General features: G+C 41.0%; 1 protein-coding gene across 2 annotated transcripts in view; it reads right to left on the reverse strand.

Moving 5' to 3' along the window:
• Positions 1 to 4759: 4759 nt before the first annotated feature.
• Positions 4760 to 17596, reverse strand: part of ENPEP (glutamyl aminopeptidase) — a 148723-nt gene continuing 135886 nt past the window's right edge. The window contains exons 14-21 of one of the 2 annotated variants that reach the window (XR_012754245.1): positions 17142 to 17292; positions 13945 to 14018; positions 13764 to 13865; positions 12248 to 12418; positions 10901 to 11044; positions 10739 to 10820; positions 6728 to 8643; positions 4760 to 6670 (exon numbers count right to left, since the gene is read on the reverse strand). Coding sequence is in view for 1 of the 2 variants with exons in the window: in XM_075349316.1 (XP_075205431.1) it covers positions 8500 to 8643; positions 10739 to 10820; positions 10901 to 11044; positions 12248 to 12418; positions 13764 to 13865; positions 13945 to 14018; positions 17142 to 17292 (868 nt within the window). In the remaining variant the exon portion in view is untranslated. Of the gene's footprint in view, positions 8644 to 10738; positions 10821 to 10900; positions 11045 to 12247; positions 12419 to 13763; positions 13866 to 13944; positions 14019 to 17141; positions 17293 to 17596 lie in introns of both variants that reach the window. The other variant, XM_075349316.1, reaches the window with a different exon arrangement.

The following is a 17596-nucleotide window of genomic DNA, read 5'->3' on the forward strand; positions in this document are numbered from 1 at the left end:
CGGGTACATCACTCTGTCAAGCCAGAAAGGATCAGTTTAAGGCTTTGTGCGCATGGAAATGCTGAAATTTCTGCAGTGATTTCACAACACATGTGCGCTTCAAATCACTGCAGAAACACTGCATAATGGATGCAGTGTTTCAGCAGAATAAATGCCAAATTCATGCACTCAGGATGCTGCCCCCACCATAGATAGAGTGGGAGCAGCATCCAAAGCGCACAAATTAATTGACATGTTGCTTTTTTGTAAGCATGGATTTGGGTCAAAATTTCAGCATCCAAATTTCTGCATTCAAAAAAGCAACATGCGGATGGATTATGCACAATCTACGTAGATTGTGCTGGGGACGCAGGACGCATGTATTTACGCTGCAGTGCTAGACACAGCGTAAATGCATGAATTTACGCAACGTGCACACAAGCCCTAAAGGGAACCTGTCACCAAGTTTTTCCTTTATAACCTGTGGCCACCACTAGTGAGCTCTTATATGCAGCATTCTAGAATACTGTATATAAGTGCCCAGGCTGCTTTGTATAACATAAAAAAATGTTTTTATTATACTCACATGGGGGGTAGTCGGGTCCAATGGACGACGCTGGTCTCGTCCCGGTGCCTACTTTCTTCCTTCCATTGTCGTCCTCCTTCCCAGCTCCGTGTGGATGATGTGTCCTATGTCATCCACACAGAGACCTCCATTATTCTCCTGGGCATGTGCACTTTGATCTGTCCTGCTGAGGGCAGCGCAAAGTACTCTAATGCATAGGAGGGGTGAAAGGTCAAAGACTTTCCGCACATGCGCTATACAATACTTTAATCTGCCCTCAGCAGGGCAGATCAAAGTGCGCTTGCGCAGGAGTGAAATGGAGGCCTCTGTGTGGATGATGTCGGATGCATCATCCACATGAAGCAGGGAAGGAGGATGGTAACTGCACAGGATAGAGGAGGCATTGGACCGGAGACCAGCGACACCCATTGGACCCAACCGCCCCGCAGGTGAGTATAATAAAGGTCTTTTTAACATTATACAGAACAGCCTAGGCTCTTATATACAGTATACTAACATGCTGTATTTAAAGTTTACTCTTGGTGGTCACCGCTCATAAGGGAAAATCCTGGTGACAGATTTACTTTTAAAGCAGTGCTCTAAATTGTTGATGTCATGATAATGGCGGTAACACCTCAGCCATGTGGGACTAGTAACATCTACCGAAGACCAAGTCTGACTCTTATGCTAAAATGAGTATAATTCTCAGAATTTAATACAGGCCATTGTGATAAATAGGACATTGAGCTCCTGTTGACACTTAGTTCCCTCCAGTATATTTCATACACCTGACATTTAATATAATTTCTAACAAGATTGTTACAAAAATGTATAGTCAGGAAGTGTACATCTTTGCACATGTCAATCATTTTTTTCAATTCAGCAAGAGGAAAGAAAAAAATAGTCTTGCTGCATTAAAGGGTAAAGAAATATAATAGAGGTGGGTTGAAACTCTCCTTTAACCTTTCAGTTTCAATATCAACAGGATAATTTGATGAGGTGCCCAAAACTTTGCATAGACAATGTGTATTGTAAATTCGTAAAACTCCCATGATTAAATGTATATTGATGAATCCCCTAGGACACTGGTGACAACCTAATTTACATTTTTGGAACTCTAACAGTATAATTATATTACATTGACATTATGGATCATTTTGTGACATTTTTAAGTCATCTGCCTTCTTTATAGTGGAAGAAGAATGGGGCTGCCGGCCGACTTTTGGTCCAAAGAGATGTCAGTCTCTCATGTCCGATTTCAGACTGCCGATTGCATTGTTCTCCCAGACATAATTCGCTGGCCAACGTATCAGGCAGCCGATTTCTCATAGATAACACAGGAGTGCTTGGCTGAATGAACAGGAGACATGACCAAGATGACTTTCAGCCCAACAATTAGCTAAAGCATCATTTGGCTAACAGCCATCTAATGTTTATGGACAGCTTTCGTCAGGACTATGCTGAACGAAGCTTAGATGTCTGATTGCTAACATGGCAAATTAGGATAATGCAACAAGACACAAGCAACGTTTCAAGTTCCTCAAGTATTACCTGATTCATGTAGAAAGGGAGAAATAAAGAATGTTCTGAAATTGATAGGGTGACTTAGATAATTCTGACAAGAATCTAGAGAAATCAGTATGAGTCTTTAAAGAGAACCTGTCAGCCAGTTTTCACAATGTAAACAGTTGCTCCCACTTTGTCATATCTTCCTAGCAACTCTATTTTTTATAAAGCTTTGAATATCTTGTAAAAATCACAAATGATCCTGATAGACTTCTCCAGACCATGCTCAACACCACCTCTTTGCCTTCTAATGCAGACCTTTGCTTTTGATTGATTTTGATGATGTCCCTAATGGTTCTCTTTAAATCCTTTCCATGTTCCATCTAGTTATAAACATCATCATAATGTAGTCACAAAGCGACTGTGGAAAACTAAAATTCTAATAATAGGTACCCACAATAAAGGCATTTGATGACCTCAACTTTTTTTCACATTATCTAACCACATTCGAGAACATTGAATACGTTTAAGAAAAGAACTCATATGTTCCCTGAAAATAAGACTTACCCCAAAAATAAGTGCTAGTAGGATTTTTGGGGCTTTTTTTGAGTATGCTTAAAATATAAGTCATACTCCAAAAATAAGACCTAGTTGTGGTTCTATAAGGAAATGTCCAAGCATCTATAAAAGTTAAAAAATACAACAGGACTCTTCATCAAAGAAAGCAAACATTCCCCAAAAAAAGCAGACCCCCCCAAAAAATTAATTGCACTCACCAGACCCCAAACAAATTACAGTTGACAAGTGCTGATGGTGGATGGGCTCTCACACAGATCTGCATCACTGTCAGGTTCATCGCTGTTCCAGCAGCATTGCACTGCTGCTCTCACAAACAGATCTGGTACCAGTATCACTCTGCATGACGGATACGGCTTCTAGTCCCCAGGGTTGAGCCAACCACTGTAGATAGAAGGAGGACCTGACAATGATGCAGATTTGTATGTGAGAGCCCATTCACATGCCAACTCTAATTGTTTGCGGTCTGTAAGTGTGATTCTTTTAGGGGTCTCTGCTTTCTTTTGGGGGTAAACAGCAGTGCATAGAGGATAATAAATTTAAACAGGTAATTTAAACCTTTGTTCCCACAACTATAGAACTGGTTCTGCACCATAAGGATAGCAGTTCAGATAAGCAAATATGCACCTGAACCAGTAATAGGATTAACCCATAATGTTGTTGTTCCAGAATGTGATGACAATTATATTTGAATTATTGCTGATTTTTTTGTTCAAGAAGTAATGTGGATTGTTCTTCATGGGAAAATATAAGACATCACTTGAAAATAAACCCTAGTGCATGTTTCGGAGCAAAAAATAATATGACTCTGTCTTATTTTTGGGGAAACACAGGTACTCTATGGTCACTTTTTTTATTAGAACCAAAACAATTCACAAAATGTTTCTTTAAGAACTGCACTTTTGAGAGTCCAGAAGTCCGAGGAAGCTGACATATTCTACCTATACTTCCCCTTCTACCTCCAACATCTTCTTGAAGTTCTCATGTATGTCTTCTGTTAGTCTGGCTCCCAGAAGTGCTATCTTAGTATATCTTTTATGTCTTGCCAAAGGCGAGGTCATTCTAACCAAACTGATTCTCAAAATAAAAGTAACTTGTTATTTATACAGCACAGTGAACGGTGTGCATTTTAAAAGTGAAAAAAACCCACAATGGAAGAATTGTTACATTGTTCCAGAGTTAATAAGGTAAATCAAAAAGTTATATGAATCCAAACTTGGTGTTGTTAAACTTTAAAAACCCTTCTACAACTATGATAATAAGGTTTTCTAATGGGCTGATAAAAAATAATAATGCTGCTTGATTAAAAAAGGTTATACTAAGTTTATAAGTCATCTTCCACAGGTAGTAAAAAAATAATTACTGATCACGGGAGTACAACTGCTGGGACCCCAATGATCCCAAGAACGAGGGTCTACACCTGCCTGGCTGAATGGTTTGGAGACTGCGCATGCGCAGTTGTGCACCACTGCTCCATTCCTCTGCATTCCCACAGAAAATTAATGGAGCAGCAATGCGCATGCTCGATCTCCTCTCCAGCTACAGAGCTTCATTTTTGGAAACCTCGGTAGTCCCAGCAGTTGTAACCCTAGCACTAAATGAGTTATTCCAAGAGAAAAGAATGAGGGGACACACATCAGCATTAAAACTTTTCCTATTGAAGCCTCATAAAAGCAGAACGAGGCTGCAGGTATATGGGAGGATGCATTGAATGTCTGGATGACTGCCGTTTTGCATTTCCCAGCGAAATGGCCGTCGTACTGATGTTTAATGTATCCTCCCGTATACCTGCAGCCTTGATCTGTTTTTATGAGGCTTCAATAAAGGAAGAGTTTTAATGCTGGCGTGTGCCCCCTCATTCTTTTCTTTTGGACTGCCTGTTTTGATCACTGCTGATCGGTGGGTAAGCATAACCGTGAGTGTTAGCTTTGAGGCAATACCTCTATAATCCCATAGTGGGATGTAGCAAGGAGTTGCAGTTGGTGGAACGGATCAAGCTCTTTTTTGCATAAATAATTCCCTAGTCGTTATTGATAGCGTTTGACCTAATAACTATAACATGACAAATCGTTACTAGGTTTTAAGCATAAAAATATAAAAATCTAAAATAATTCTAACCCCAAACTAAGGATGGTGAGAATATTATATTTAATTAAATTGTAAATCTGACAGATCAAACAGAATACATTTCATTTACAAAAAGTATTTATAATAGAAACTGACTGTTAATAATTTATGTTCTATTAATTTATAAAAAAAACCCAGTTAATTAATGGATAAGATCCTACAGGTAAATGATCTCATAACAAGATTAATAAAACATGTATTTTCTACTTGACAATTTTAATTTAAACATAATTTAAAGTGTTCATTGCTTAAACGGGTTGTCCAATCATCTGGTAAAGGTTTGCAGTCAGTCTATGTGACTGCAAACTTCTGAATTTTTACAGCACAGACACCGCATGCTATTATGATTCACCGGTATTACTGCCAAGAGTGGATGGTCACATGACTGCAAGGATGCGATTTTCTTACTTCCGGACACTTTTCAACTAGACTAGCTCAGATAAGCACATCTAGTTGCCACTATACAAAATGCATGCAAATTGCATACTTGCGGTCATGTGACTGCCCTCTATCAGCAGCATTACTAGAGAATCCTGACAGTGTGGAAGGATGCAGTAGTCTGCAGTCACAGAGTAATTGCAGACTTTTAGGAGAAGACTGGATACCTCCTTTAATTTTGGACTAATCATCTATATAGCGGTGCAGAGTGAAATTGTGCATTAGGCACGGCCAAAGATAACTCTAAGCTGTTTCTATGTTACAACATAATGTAAGTAAACATAGTCAAATTGTGATCAAAAGAGTAGTCAAGACTGCTACACGAAGTCACAAAGTATAACAGATTTACACTTCTTGCAACTTGCAATGTAAAGGGAGCCTGTCAGGTGCAATATTTACCCAGAAACACAAGCAGGTCTGGGTGCATATTGCTAATCCCTGCCTAGTTAGGGATTGTCCCAGGTTATAGTAGCATAAGACTAGCATCATCAGCGGACACAGGTATGCGTGTCACCGCTGATGACGCTAGGCAATGGGTATTGAATAGCATGTTAGCACACTTCTATGGGCGTGCAAACATGCTAAGAGATCAGACTGAGTGCAGGAATTAGCGTCCTTGTGGCTAGTCCCTCCACTCATTAGCATATCATAAAGGATCTTTAGAAATACGATTTCTAAAAATCTCTTCATGTATGCTAGTATAGCCTGGGACAGTTAAGCAGGGATTAGGAATCTGAACCCAGAACTGCCTGAGGTTCTGGGTGCATATTACATCTGACAGGTTCTCTTTAAGGTTGTGGCAACAAGCTGGGTGGAACTTGACTACATTCACCTGCATTATGGTTCAATATAGCAACAGCATAGTGCAATCTTTGACAAATTGACTTTTGTTGATGATAAAGTCACCAAGTAGCCCTTTGTATCACTCCTTAGTTGAAATCCAAGATACATACATTTTCAAACATTTAGTTGAAATCTCTACATAAAGATTTCTTCTGAAATTTGATAACTCAACAGATTATATAAATGTTAAAAATTATCTGTTGTTTTTCTAGAAACAGTGCCTCCATTGTTCATTATTTGTTTTTAGTATTGCAGCTCATAGACATTAACTTAAAGGGAACCTGTCACATGCAATAATTAAACATGCAGATATAAGGGTACTTTACACGCTGCGATATCGGTACCGATATCGCTAGCGAGTGTACCCGCCCCCATCGGTTGTGCGTCACGGGCAAATCGCTGCCCGTGGTGCACAACATTGCTAACACCCCTCACACGTACTTACCTGCCCTGCGATGTCGCTCTGGCCGGTGATCCGCCTCCTTTCTAAGGGGGCGGTTCGTGCGGCATCACAGCGACGTCACACGGCAGCCGTCCAATAGCAGAGGAGGGGCGGAGATGAGCGGCCGGAACATGCCGCCCACCTCATTCCTTCCTCATTGCCGGTGGCTGCAGGTAAGGAGATGTTCATCGTTCCTGCGGTGTCACACATAGCGATGTGTGCTGCCGCAGGAACGACAAACAACATAGTACCTGCTGCAGCAACGATATTTAGGAAAGGAGTGACGTGTCAACGAGCAACGATTTTTCACGTTTTTGCGCTCGTTGATTGTCGCTCCTTGGTGTCACACGCTGCGATGTCGCTAACGACGCCAGATGTGCGTCACTAACGATGTGACCCCGACGATATATCGTTAGCGATGTCGCAGCGTGTAAAGCACCCTATAGTGTTAATCTGTTGGTTAATAGCATTATGAAGGTGCTCAGCTGTCATACTAAAAGTACGGTAACTGGAATAAAATTAACTTTATTCCTCCCAGGAGCTGCCGGATTCAGTCATGCAGGTGTGCCGGAGGGGCTTTAGTCATCACTCACTATACTGTGTGTAAGCACTTGAATTAACAGGCAGCTCAGCAGTGCATCCGGTCAGAGCCAGCTGTCAGTCATAGTGCTAAGGCGTGCTTACAGATACCGTATAGTGAGAGTGACAGAAGCTGCACCCACATGCCTGCATGTCTGAATCCAGTGGCTCTTGGGAGGAATGAAGGTCATTTTCTTCCTGGTGCCGCATTTTAATAATGCTATTAACCTTCAGATGAACAATATATCTGCGGGTTAATAGCGTTATCTGACCTTTAAAGTGTAACTGCACTTTCAGTTGACTTCAGAATAAGCTGTCATGTGTGTGTATATGAGGAATATCACTATTTTAGGTGATTATATGATTTGTATCTTGCATTTTTTTGCAGTTTCTTGCTCTGCAGAAGAAGCTTCAGCAGTTTTTCTTTCGTTCTGTTTTTGCCACCCACCACCTTTACTGACTTCTCTTTTCCATAGCGTTCTTTGGACCGCTATTTAAGACAAATTTGAGGAGTTTTTGAGAATGAATGAGTGGTGGAGAAAACAGAAAGTGACTGATATTTAAAGAAAAAGCATCGTGTTTCTAATAAGACATATTACAAAGTTTCTTCATATGTTCTGTTGATTTATGAAAAAAATGTATACAGTATTGTTCAATGTAAGTAACGCTAATCTGCGATACCAGACATGGCACATGGACTAGGATGGCCTGTTACTGGAAAGAAGCAAACAAACCTATTTGACTAATTTCTATAACCACCATGTTTGATGATTTTACACCTTCTTTGCAATTTCATTGCTAACAATATCAGGCTGGGTAGGTAAATGGCCCATCGATAAGGGGGAACAGGTATCTAAACTGTCCATTTATTCAGAGTCTGTATACGGACCACAATCCCCGGACTGACCACAGGCCTGGCAACCCGAATTACATCTTCATAGGCATTTATAGAACAATACATTTGGGTCAGATCTGTATTCAGTCAAAGCATTGTGGCCTGTATACAGACCGTGAATTATGAAGAGACAGCAGAATACAGGATTCTAAGAAAAAATGCAAGAAAATTATTATTTTACGAAGGATACAATCTAAACCAGAAACTTTAAAACTGTAAATGACGGAATTGTTATTGCATTATTTCTATTGAAATTTAGGGTGACAAAATACCTACAGTACAGGACTAAACTAAAATCCTTCATAACAATTGTCAGAGATTTTTACTTTTGCTTGTTTAAGACAATAAATACAAAACAAACACTCTAAAATTGGTCCCAAGGCACTTTTAGCAGTCCAGAATATTGATTACGGAAAATAGGCTTATCATAGACATGGCCTACAAAGTCCAGAATATCCAGACTTCTCCATTGATGAGCTCATTTTTGGTTTTCTCATTCACAATTAATTTGTCCATTCAGAATTGTGATTGTAGATCTGTTTCAGATGTTCAAGCGTTTTCTTCCAGCCAGGCCTTGATACCATTTTTGTTAGCTGCAACCCATTCAATGTTATTTCTAACAGTTTCAAGTGCTTGTTTTCTTGGGGTTTCTCCTGCCCCAGCATTTGGATTTGTCTCAAAAAAATTTGTCATCTGGAAAATAAAAAGTATGAAAAGTCAGCTCTATTATTATTTTATTTAGTTTACTTGCTTATATAGAGCTATTAATTAATACAACACTTTACAGCCATCAATGTCCCTACTGGGGCTCACAATCTAACTTCCCTATCAGCATGTCTTAAGTGGGGTTTACACGCTACGATATTGCTAGCAATTGCTAGCGATATCGTACGCAAAAGCACCCGCCCCCGTCGTGCATGTGATTTCAGGCGTTCGCTGCCGCAGCAAACATTATCGCTACGGCAGCGTCACACGCACTTACCTGGTCGTCGTCGTCGCTGTGACTGCCGAATAATCCCTCCCTCAAGGGGAAGGGACGTTCGGCATTACAGCAACGTCACCGCGACGTCACTAAGCGGCCGGCCAATCAAAGCGGAGGGGCGGAGATGAGCGGGACGTAACATCCCGCCCACCTTCTTCCTTCCGCATTGCGGCCGGCGGCAGGTAAGGAGACGTTCCTCGCTCCTGCGGTGTCACACACAGCGATGTGTGCTGCCACAGGAACGACGAACTACATCTATAAACAACCATTACCGATTTTTGGTTTTGGGACGACCTCTCCATGGTGAACGATTTTCACCATTTTTGAGGTCGCTTAAGGACGCTGGTAAGTATCACACGCTGCGATATCGTTAATGACTAACAACGTGACCTCGACGATAAAACATTAACGATATCGTAGCGTGTAAAGCCCCCTTTAATCCTCTCTGTCCTGGGGCCACTGCTGTTTAATATCTTTATAAATGATCTGGATAACGGAATTATTGGGAAACTCATAAAATTTGCGGATGATACTAAGATAGGAAGAGTAGCCAACACTAGAGAGGTAAGAGACTATATTCAAAAAGATCTAGACACACTCGAACAATGGGCTGAGGAAAACAGAATGGTTTTTAACAGGTACAAATGCAAAGTCCTACATCATGGTAAAAGAAATGTAAAAAGCATATATTGTATGGGAGGAACAGAACTAGGTGATAGCACCGGGGAAAAGGATGTGGGCATTATAATAGATCCCAGATTCAACATGAGCCAACAATGCGGAGCAGCAGCTAAAAAGGCCAATAAAATTCTGGGATGTATCAAGACAAGCAGTGAATCTAGATCAAGAGAGGTAATTATACCCCTATACTCTGCCCTGGTCAGACCCAACCTGGAATACTGTGTACAGTTCTGGGAGCCCCAATTCACGAAAATGGGGAGAGAAAGAGAAGAGGAGTGGGAAAGAAAGAGAAGAGGAGGGTGAAAGAAAGAGAGAAGAGGAGGGGAAGAGAAAGAGAGAAGAGGAAGGCGAGATATACCAACGCACCAGGGCAGTGGGAGAGCACACCTTATGGAGGCACCAGTTTTGGGGTGGGTGTACAGGGGGATTCAGGGCATAATAGCCACCTACTTAAAATGCGGCATAGGTGCTTCTGAAGATGGTGCTTTTAGTTTAAAACGTCAAAAACTGGTCTGGTGACAGGTTCGCTTTAAATAAAGGGGGCAATGATTATAATTACTAAACTTATTAAACATGCCTACGCTCAACCATGACACAGGAACGACTTGTTGGATTAGCAACAATTGCAACTGAACATGAGCTTGGCTACAAAGTGGACTTGGATGATGCAATTCAAACATTTGCATCCAAAAAGGCACGCAAAGCCCCCGTCATTTAAGTGACTATATTACTCAAGTAAGTTATGTTTCTAGTTGAATTCCTAAGTATACCGTTTCTCAATTTTTGGTTTATGATTTTTTTTTCAAGTTTTTTGCAATGACAAGTCCCGTTTCTTGGCTACAGCCGATAACTGAACATTAGCTGACTGCATTGCCCTTTCGATTTCCCACATCACTCTTTTCAATTTTCCTTAATCACATTATTTCACAGTGGAAAAATTAAGTAAAAAAAGCTATGAATTAACTATTTGTTGTCAATTTGAATATTGGCGAAGTTTTGGCTGCAATATAAGAACTCAGAGGCTGTCTCACCACATCTAATGCAAAAAGGTAAGTATATCCCTACATAGGACCTCATGATGAGTGTCATGATCTGATGGCCAAAGTTAAACTCAAGAATACTTACTTGCCACAGTTGTGTCTCCGTGTTAAATGTTGTAGATATTCTTGTAACTATCCGTCCAAGGCTACGATCATTGATGCTGTACCTGATGTGAGAATTAAAAGGTGTTGTTATGATATTGGAAGAAAAATGTGATATCTTTGTACTGATTAATCTTGAAGTTACCTGTTTACTAAATAGTCCCAGTTTACTCGCACCCAGTCCCAAGCCATTTGTTTTCCAAGCTTGCTGTATGCAGATATATAATATATAACATTCAGTGCATCTTGGCTCTTAATAAGGCTGGTGTTCTTAACACTTTTGAGTAATCTAAAGAAATATAGAAGAAATAAACATTAATTCACATTACATGCCTTTGCTCAGACAGAAATGTTGGGTATAGTGGACTATGGGTAGAAGGAAATACAAACATTAATGCATATATGTATGTAGGAATAGTTCTTTTGTCAATGAATCCCCATGTAGGTAATTATGTTACTGAGAATGCTGATCTGTGTAATCTTAGTCAACAGAAATATATGGGCCCAATATGGAAAATTGTTAGAGCTGCTAACCCCATGCTTTACTAATCAATCTCTTTAATCTGCAAGCTTCAGTATCTCTATAGAGCTGTGGTCCCCAACATTTTTTACCTTGAGAGTCACATTTAGGTCGGATAGATGGTTGTGAGGTTTATTCAACATTCCCACTCCCCCAATAGTAGTGACATGCAGAGCCCCTCTTTATCAGTATAATGACTTCCTAAGCTTCTCCATAGGAGAATCTGTCAGCAGGTTTTTGCTACCTCATCTGAGACCAGCAAGGCAAAGACAATCTGAATCTAATGATGTATCACTTAGTTTGCTGGGTGTAGCAGTTGTGACACAATCCAAGTTTGTAGATTTAGCATGCAGCAGAACTTAGAAAGTTAACCTGCCCACATCAAGCTCTCTATGTAGAAAGTCTATAGACAGAGAGCTGGTAATTAGGGGGGGAGGGGCGTGGTTCGACTAATGTAGTCCGAACACTGATAGTCCCAGGGAGATAAACCTTCATTATAAGAAAATAACAGCACACAAGGTAATAGATGACACATCATTTAACTCTGTGTGTCAGCCTTTATCTCCTGCAATCTTCAAATTACATAGCATAAACCTGCTGACAGATTCCCTTTAAATCTAGGCATTCCCACTTTTTCCCTTCGGTATTCTTGCATGAAACACTTCCACCACACTATTGCACCCAACTTAAATATTACTCTAACTGGCAGTATCATCCTATCTACAGCTTACATTATTTGCCACCCCCCTATAGCCTCAGATCTGCTCTTCTATGTTCTCATAGTGGTTTGCTAGACCTACTGCTAATGTACATGGGCTGTCTGACTGTTGTGAGTCACGCATTACGTGACTCCTGAGCCACAGGTTGAAGACCCTTGCTATATAGCATCTAGACTCTATAATGTAAGTGGTTGTCAGGCAATGTATTGTTTAAAAACTAAGCTACAAAGAAAAGTCAAAAGTTCTAGAAGACCTGTCCAGAAGTGGGATGCTGTTCACCGACGCTAGTCCCTGTAGAAGTTTTTCTTTCTCTTGAGCTAATGTTGTTTTTAAATATTCCTGAAACATGAAATTCCAGTATTCTTCTTCACCAGACTGCCTCATCCCATAACGGTACACCAACTGTCTGAGGTTCACAGGAACCCTGGGAAAAGCAATATACAAACAATGTATTAGCAAAAATGCACACTAAAGCTATTGTTTATTCTGTTTATTCTACCCTGTGTTTGCTAATCGTAAATATTAAGAGACTGAAAAGGAACTGTTGTATTAATTTTCCAGACTTTTACAACTGATTTATAACACGTCTGTGCAAGGCTGTTCAATATATATACACTGTATATATGTGTATATGTATCTAGGCATATACGGTACATTATATAGATAAAGGTATTGGGAAACTTACACATTGCACTTAATATGGAGCTGGTCTCTCTTTGTACCACTAAACTTTACTGTACATTGTGTTTCAGTGGCATTGGAACGTCCAACTTAATGCCTGGTCCTGTACAGATCAGGAATAGCCTCTATACCAGGGCTTCCCAAGCATTTTCTACTTTGGCCTCATCAGACTGACTAAGGTGATGTCTGGGCCTCACCATTTGTAATGGAAGTCCATGTTTAAATAAAAAATATCTCAATTTGACTGATTTTCCTCCCGAAGCCAATATAATATTAATATACATATAGAATAAGTAAGTTACGTTGCTAAACTAGGGGTTTTTTAGCAGAAAATTGTTGAAAACTACAACCAGTTCTGGTTTTGTACACCAGCAGGGCAGATCAAAGTGCGTCATGCAGGACTTCAATGCAAGCTAGTGTGTATGACCTAGGACGCGTCATGCACATGATCCTCAGAAGAAGGAGGGCGGCGGTCGCTGCAGAGAGGAGGTGCCGAATCGGAAAGCAGCGACGCCCATCGGACAGGACCGCCCCCTAGGTGAGTATTATAAAAGTGTTTTTTACGGTCTACAGAGTGGCCTGGGAACTTATATACAGTATTCTGGGCTCATTGATGGTGGCTTCAGCTCATATGGGAAAAACCTGGTGACAGGTTCCCTTTAAAGTGCAAGTAGGATCAACCCTCCTAAGTTATCTATATGTGCATGCAGATCATTGAATAAAATGATGCCTTGATATCTGTAATCTGATGAGTGTTTCTTGAGAAATCTAGGCTTTTCTTGTATGCAAATGAGCTGAAAAGATCTGTGTGCCAGATTAATCAGAGACAGATGTTTCAACTAATTTGCAAGTAAAAAAAAACATTAATTTTTGGGGAACCATTTATCAGATTGGAGATATTAAGGTATCATTTTATTCAACCGTCTATGATCTTCATACACATAGGTTAGGAGGGTTGATCCTACTTACAGTTGCCCTTTAAACATGATGCATAACAGTGACATTATGGGATTAAAAATATGTAATTATGTAAGTATCAGTATTTGGACAAATACATATAGAATATCTTCACAAGAAGTTTCTATTACCCTGTCCCATCTGTCCAATTTCTGAAAATGTTTAAGGAATTTGCCAATGCGTCAGGATCTCCGAGCCGACACGCAAGAGCTAGTACTGAAGTACGGAGGAGCCTTAAAGAAAGAGAAAAACAGTTATTCTGAGATGCTATATGTAGCAAGTTATTTAGTTTTCATGGTACCATGCACTTACTTCTGTATGTCACTGCCTTCATCAAGCCATCCAAGTTGATTTGCAATTGGTTTAACTTTTTTCTGTAAATATTCCTATAATAAACTTTTCATAATTATTATGTGATTATGACCATTTCAGTCTATATAACATTATGTTGAAAAGGCTTACCGTCATCTACACCAAGTGTATACAAGTCTGAGATGTTGTCTCTAGAGAATAGCAGACCCGTTGAAGTCCGGGTTCAGCTTAGCCGAACTTTAGATAAAATTCAGTTCTAGACCCGGACTTGACCCGAACTTCATTGGAAGTCACTGATTGGGCAGTTTAGGTCTACGCCCACATGCAGTCAGCCATAAACAGATCACTTCCGGGGAGGACAGGTTTCTTCATTTTTTTTGTGCACACTATATCCGATAACACTGTTTTTACCACAGTGCGAAAAATTCAAACACTGCATGTAGCTTGCACTGGGTCGAGCACCGAGCGTACTCGAACACAGCGAAGCTCGTTCTAACGGTCAGCATACATAAAGCACCTAAACTTCAACACTGATTCTTTTTTAAAGGTCCACTCATCTCTAGTTGTTGCAAATCTTTGGGCCAAATTCACTAAGATGTTTTCATCAAAATTCTTAACTTAAATTCTTAACTTAAAATGTTGCTAACTGTTTTGATGTTTTCAGTCCAGTCCTGCCCATCTTTGACAAAATGAGCGCAGCTTGGACAGAGCATGGCTAAGCCTGCCAACCTGATTGAACAAAATTTATGCTGCTTTAGGCTAGGTGCCCAAGTTGAGTATTTGGTGAGTTTTTCACCTCGGTATTTATGAGCCAAAACCAGGAGTGGAAGAAAGATAAAATATAATAGAAACACGGTCACCACTTCTGTATTTTTTACCCGCTTCAGGGAACAGTATACTGGGCTACAGCTTTTGAGGCAGGCTCTGATCCATGCTAACCACAGTTTTGGCAGCATGGATGATGTGGCACGTCTCGTTTAAGTCTGAACTGGTCTGAACTGATGCCAAAATTGTGTATTTTGTGAACTTAGCCAAATCAAAATATGCTGCATGCTACGTTTTCTGATTCAGCTTTAAAAACAAATCAAAGCAACAACTGATAAATGGGACAACCCCATAGAATGCTGTTGGATTAGATCCCACATTCCCACTTTAGTGTCCCTTTGGCTTTGTATTAATTTGAACTTGTCATCATTTTCTGTCATGTTACTAACATAGCAGACCTACAGTCAGGTCCTGATTATTTTATCTGTCATATTGTCAGTGACTTCCCTCATACACTAAATACAAAGAGAAAACGTTGCTGTGAACACTTGGCTTTAGTAACTAGCAGGTTCCTTCTATAGACCATTTTTAAAAGATGCCCACACACATCAGGTTAGTATTTGCCTAAATCTGCTAATTTTAGGGGGTGCATGTAACCATCTCATGCGTATGGGGGTTTGCCCACTCGGTGTACAGTGGCACAGAGGCATAGCAAATGGGAGGCGGAGGGGGCGGTCCGCCCCAGGCGGCACGTGTCAGGAGGACGGCATTTTGGGGGTAAAAAATAGAAAAACATAGAAGAAATAATAATTGTTGATTAACCTCTTAACGACCCATGACATACTGGGTACGTCATGGTGACCTGGTACTTAACGACTCATGATGTACCCAGTACGTCATGGCGAAATCGCGGCCCCGGAGCCTCGGTGGCTGTGATCGGTGTGCAAAAATCTTAGATTTGGGGAGGAGGGGACCTCTGCCTGACCTCAAGAGGGGTGGTGTCTCCTCCCCGGACCTACGGAGGCTGTGATTGGCTGACGAACTTCGCTCAGCCAATCACAGCCACTGTGATATTTCAGCCTTTGAAAATGGCTGAAACATTGAAATCCAGCCATGATCAGTGCAGCCATAGCACTGATCACTGGCTGGAGCTGGGTGAACTTTTTTTCACCCGCCCCCAGCTCTGATTGGAGAGATCGGTCTTGTGACCGATCTCTCCAATCACCTAGTATGTGGGGCCGGTGACCTGTAGGTGACCACTCCCCTCAGCTTCACTTCATCCGTGAAAGCTGAGGAGAGTGATCCCTGCAAGTGCCATTTGGTAAGTGCCTCCGATCCAACGCTGCTCCCAATCAGCCCCCGATCCACCGCTGCCCCCGCCACTGACCTCTTTCAACCACGTCGCCACCGCAGCAGCAGAAGTCCCCGCCCCCAATCCACCGCTGATACTGCCTCTGACCTGTCACCATCCTCCTCCATTTGCTGCAACCCCCTCCATTTGCCATTGCTCTCCTGATCAGCCGCTGCCCCCTGCATCCGCCACCTGTCTCTCCATCAGCCACTGCCCCCCTTCATACGTCACCACTCTCTCCATCAGCCGCTGCTCCCCTGCATCCACCACCGCTCTCCCCATCGGCCGCTGCCCCCTCCATCCATCACCCAATACCCAAGATACCCAAGTTATATATATTCTGGATTATTGATGGCTAATGGAGGGGGGCGGCAAATTTGACAGCTGCCCTGGGCGACAAAAGCAGTTGCTACGCCACTGAAGTGGCACATGTCAGGGAAAAGAAGGATCGGCATGTTGGATTTAAACATGCCATGAATTTTTTTTTACAAGAGATATTTACTACTAGAGATGTTGGGTTTATTTCCCTCTCCTCATTAAAGCTGACCATATGCATTAGATGGTTTTGGCTGTACAATGTTTTGACCTACTGCCATCTCAGTGGACTCACCCATATACAGAAGTGCTCACTAAGAGCTCCTGTGTTCTCTATAAGAAAGGTGCTGACTGAAGTCAGTTGGTGGTTTACCTCTAGTAAAACAATGCGATCAGCAGTCCAAAATCGGATATCAGCCCCATACACACTAGATCGTTGGCCGAAATAGTCGGTTCGGCCAACATTAGTTTATTGTGTATGGGGCCTTAGGAGCATATATACACCCAGCCATACCAAACATGAATGTCTAAGGTGGATTTGGGACAGATTGTTGTTGGTTGAAGGAGGAGTGGAGTGACAGCAGTCTAAGATGTATGGCCACCATTATTCCATATTTGAATAAGACATGCAACTCATTTTAGCATGTGTATAACCTTTGTCTCTTAAGGCCACTTTACACACAGTGACACAGTCCACATTCATGATACCACTACATTAAAGGAGATAGAGATGGATTAATATACCCAATAAAGTAAATAATTGTACCTGAAATTTTGGGTAGATGGTATCATCATCTTCCAACATGTCATTTAAATAGGAAAGTGCAGAGCTCACTCTCACCCAGGGAAGATAATCTGTCTCTTTATCAAGATATTTTGTTAAATCCAGAGAAACATTGTAATCCAATCTCTCAGCACTGGGAAAAAAATAATAGATTACTTTATCATTTGCTTTAGATAAAGTGTAGTGATTATGATGATGTTTGCTTTCCCTATAGATTATAGGATACTTTGACCTGACTATCAATCTACCATGTATTTGCAAAGTTTTTATGACACGATGAGTATGAGATTTTAATCTTTATCAATGATACCTTTTGGCCATGTCAGTTGGCAGTGACTATATTACACGCTGTAATTAGGTATACAACACATAATTTAAGCCATGCCATAGACTCGGCATGCCATATACAGTACTGGATGCATACTTCTTAATATATA

The sequence above is a fragment of the Anomaloglossus baeobatrachus genome, chromosome 1, assembly GCF_048569485.1.
Source record: "Anomaloglossus baeobatrachus isolate aAnoBae1 chromosome 1, aAnoBae1.hap1, whole genome shotgun sequence".
Taxonomy (NCBI): domain Eukaryota; kingdom Metazoa; phylum Chordata; class Amphibia; order Anura; family Aromobatidae; genus Anomaloglossus; species Anomaloglossus baeobatrachus.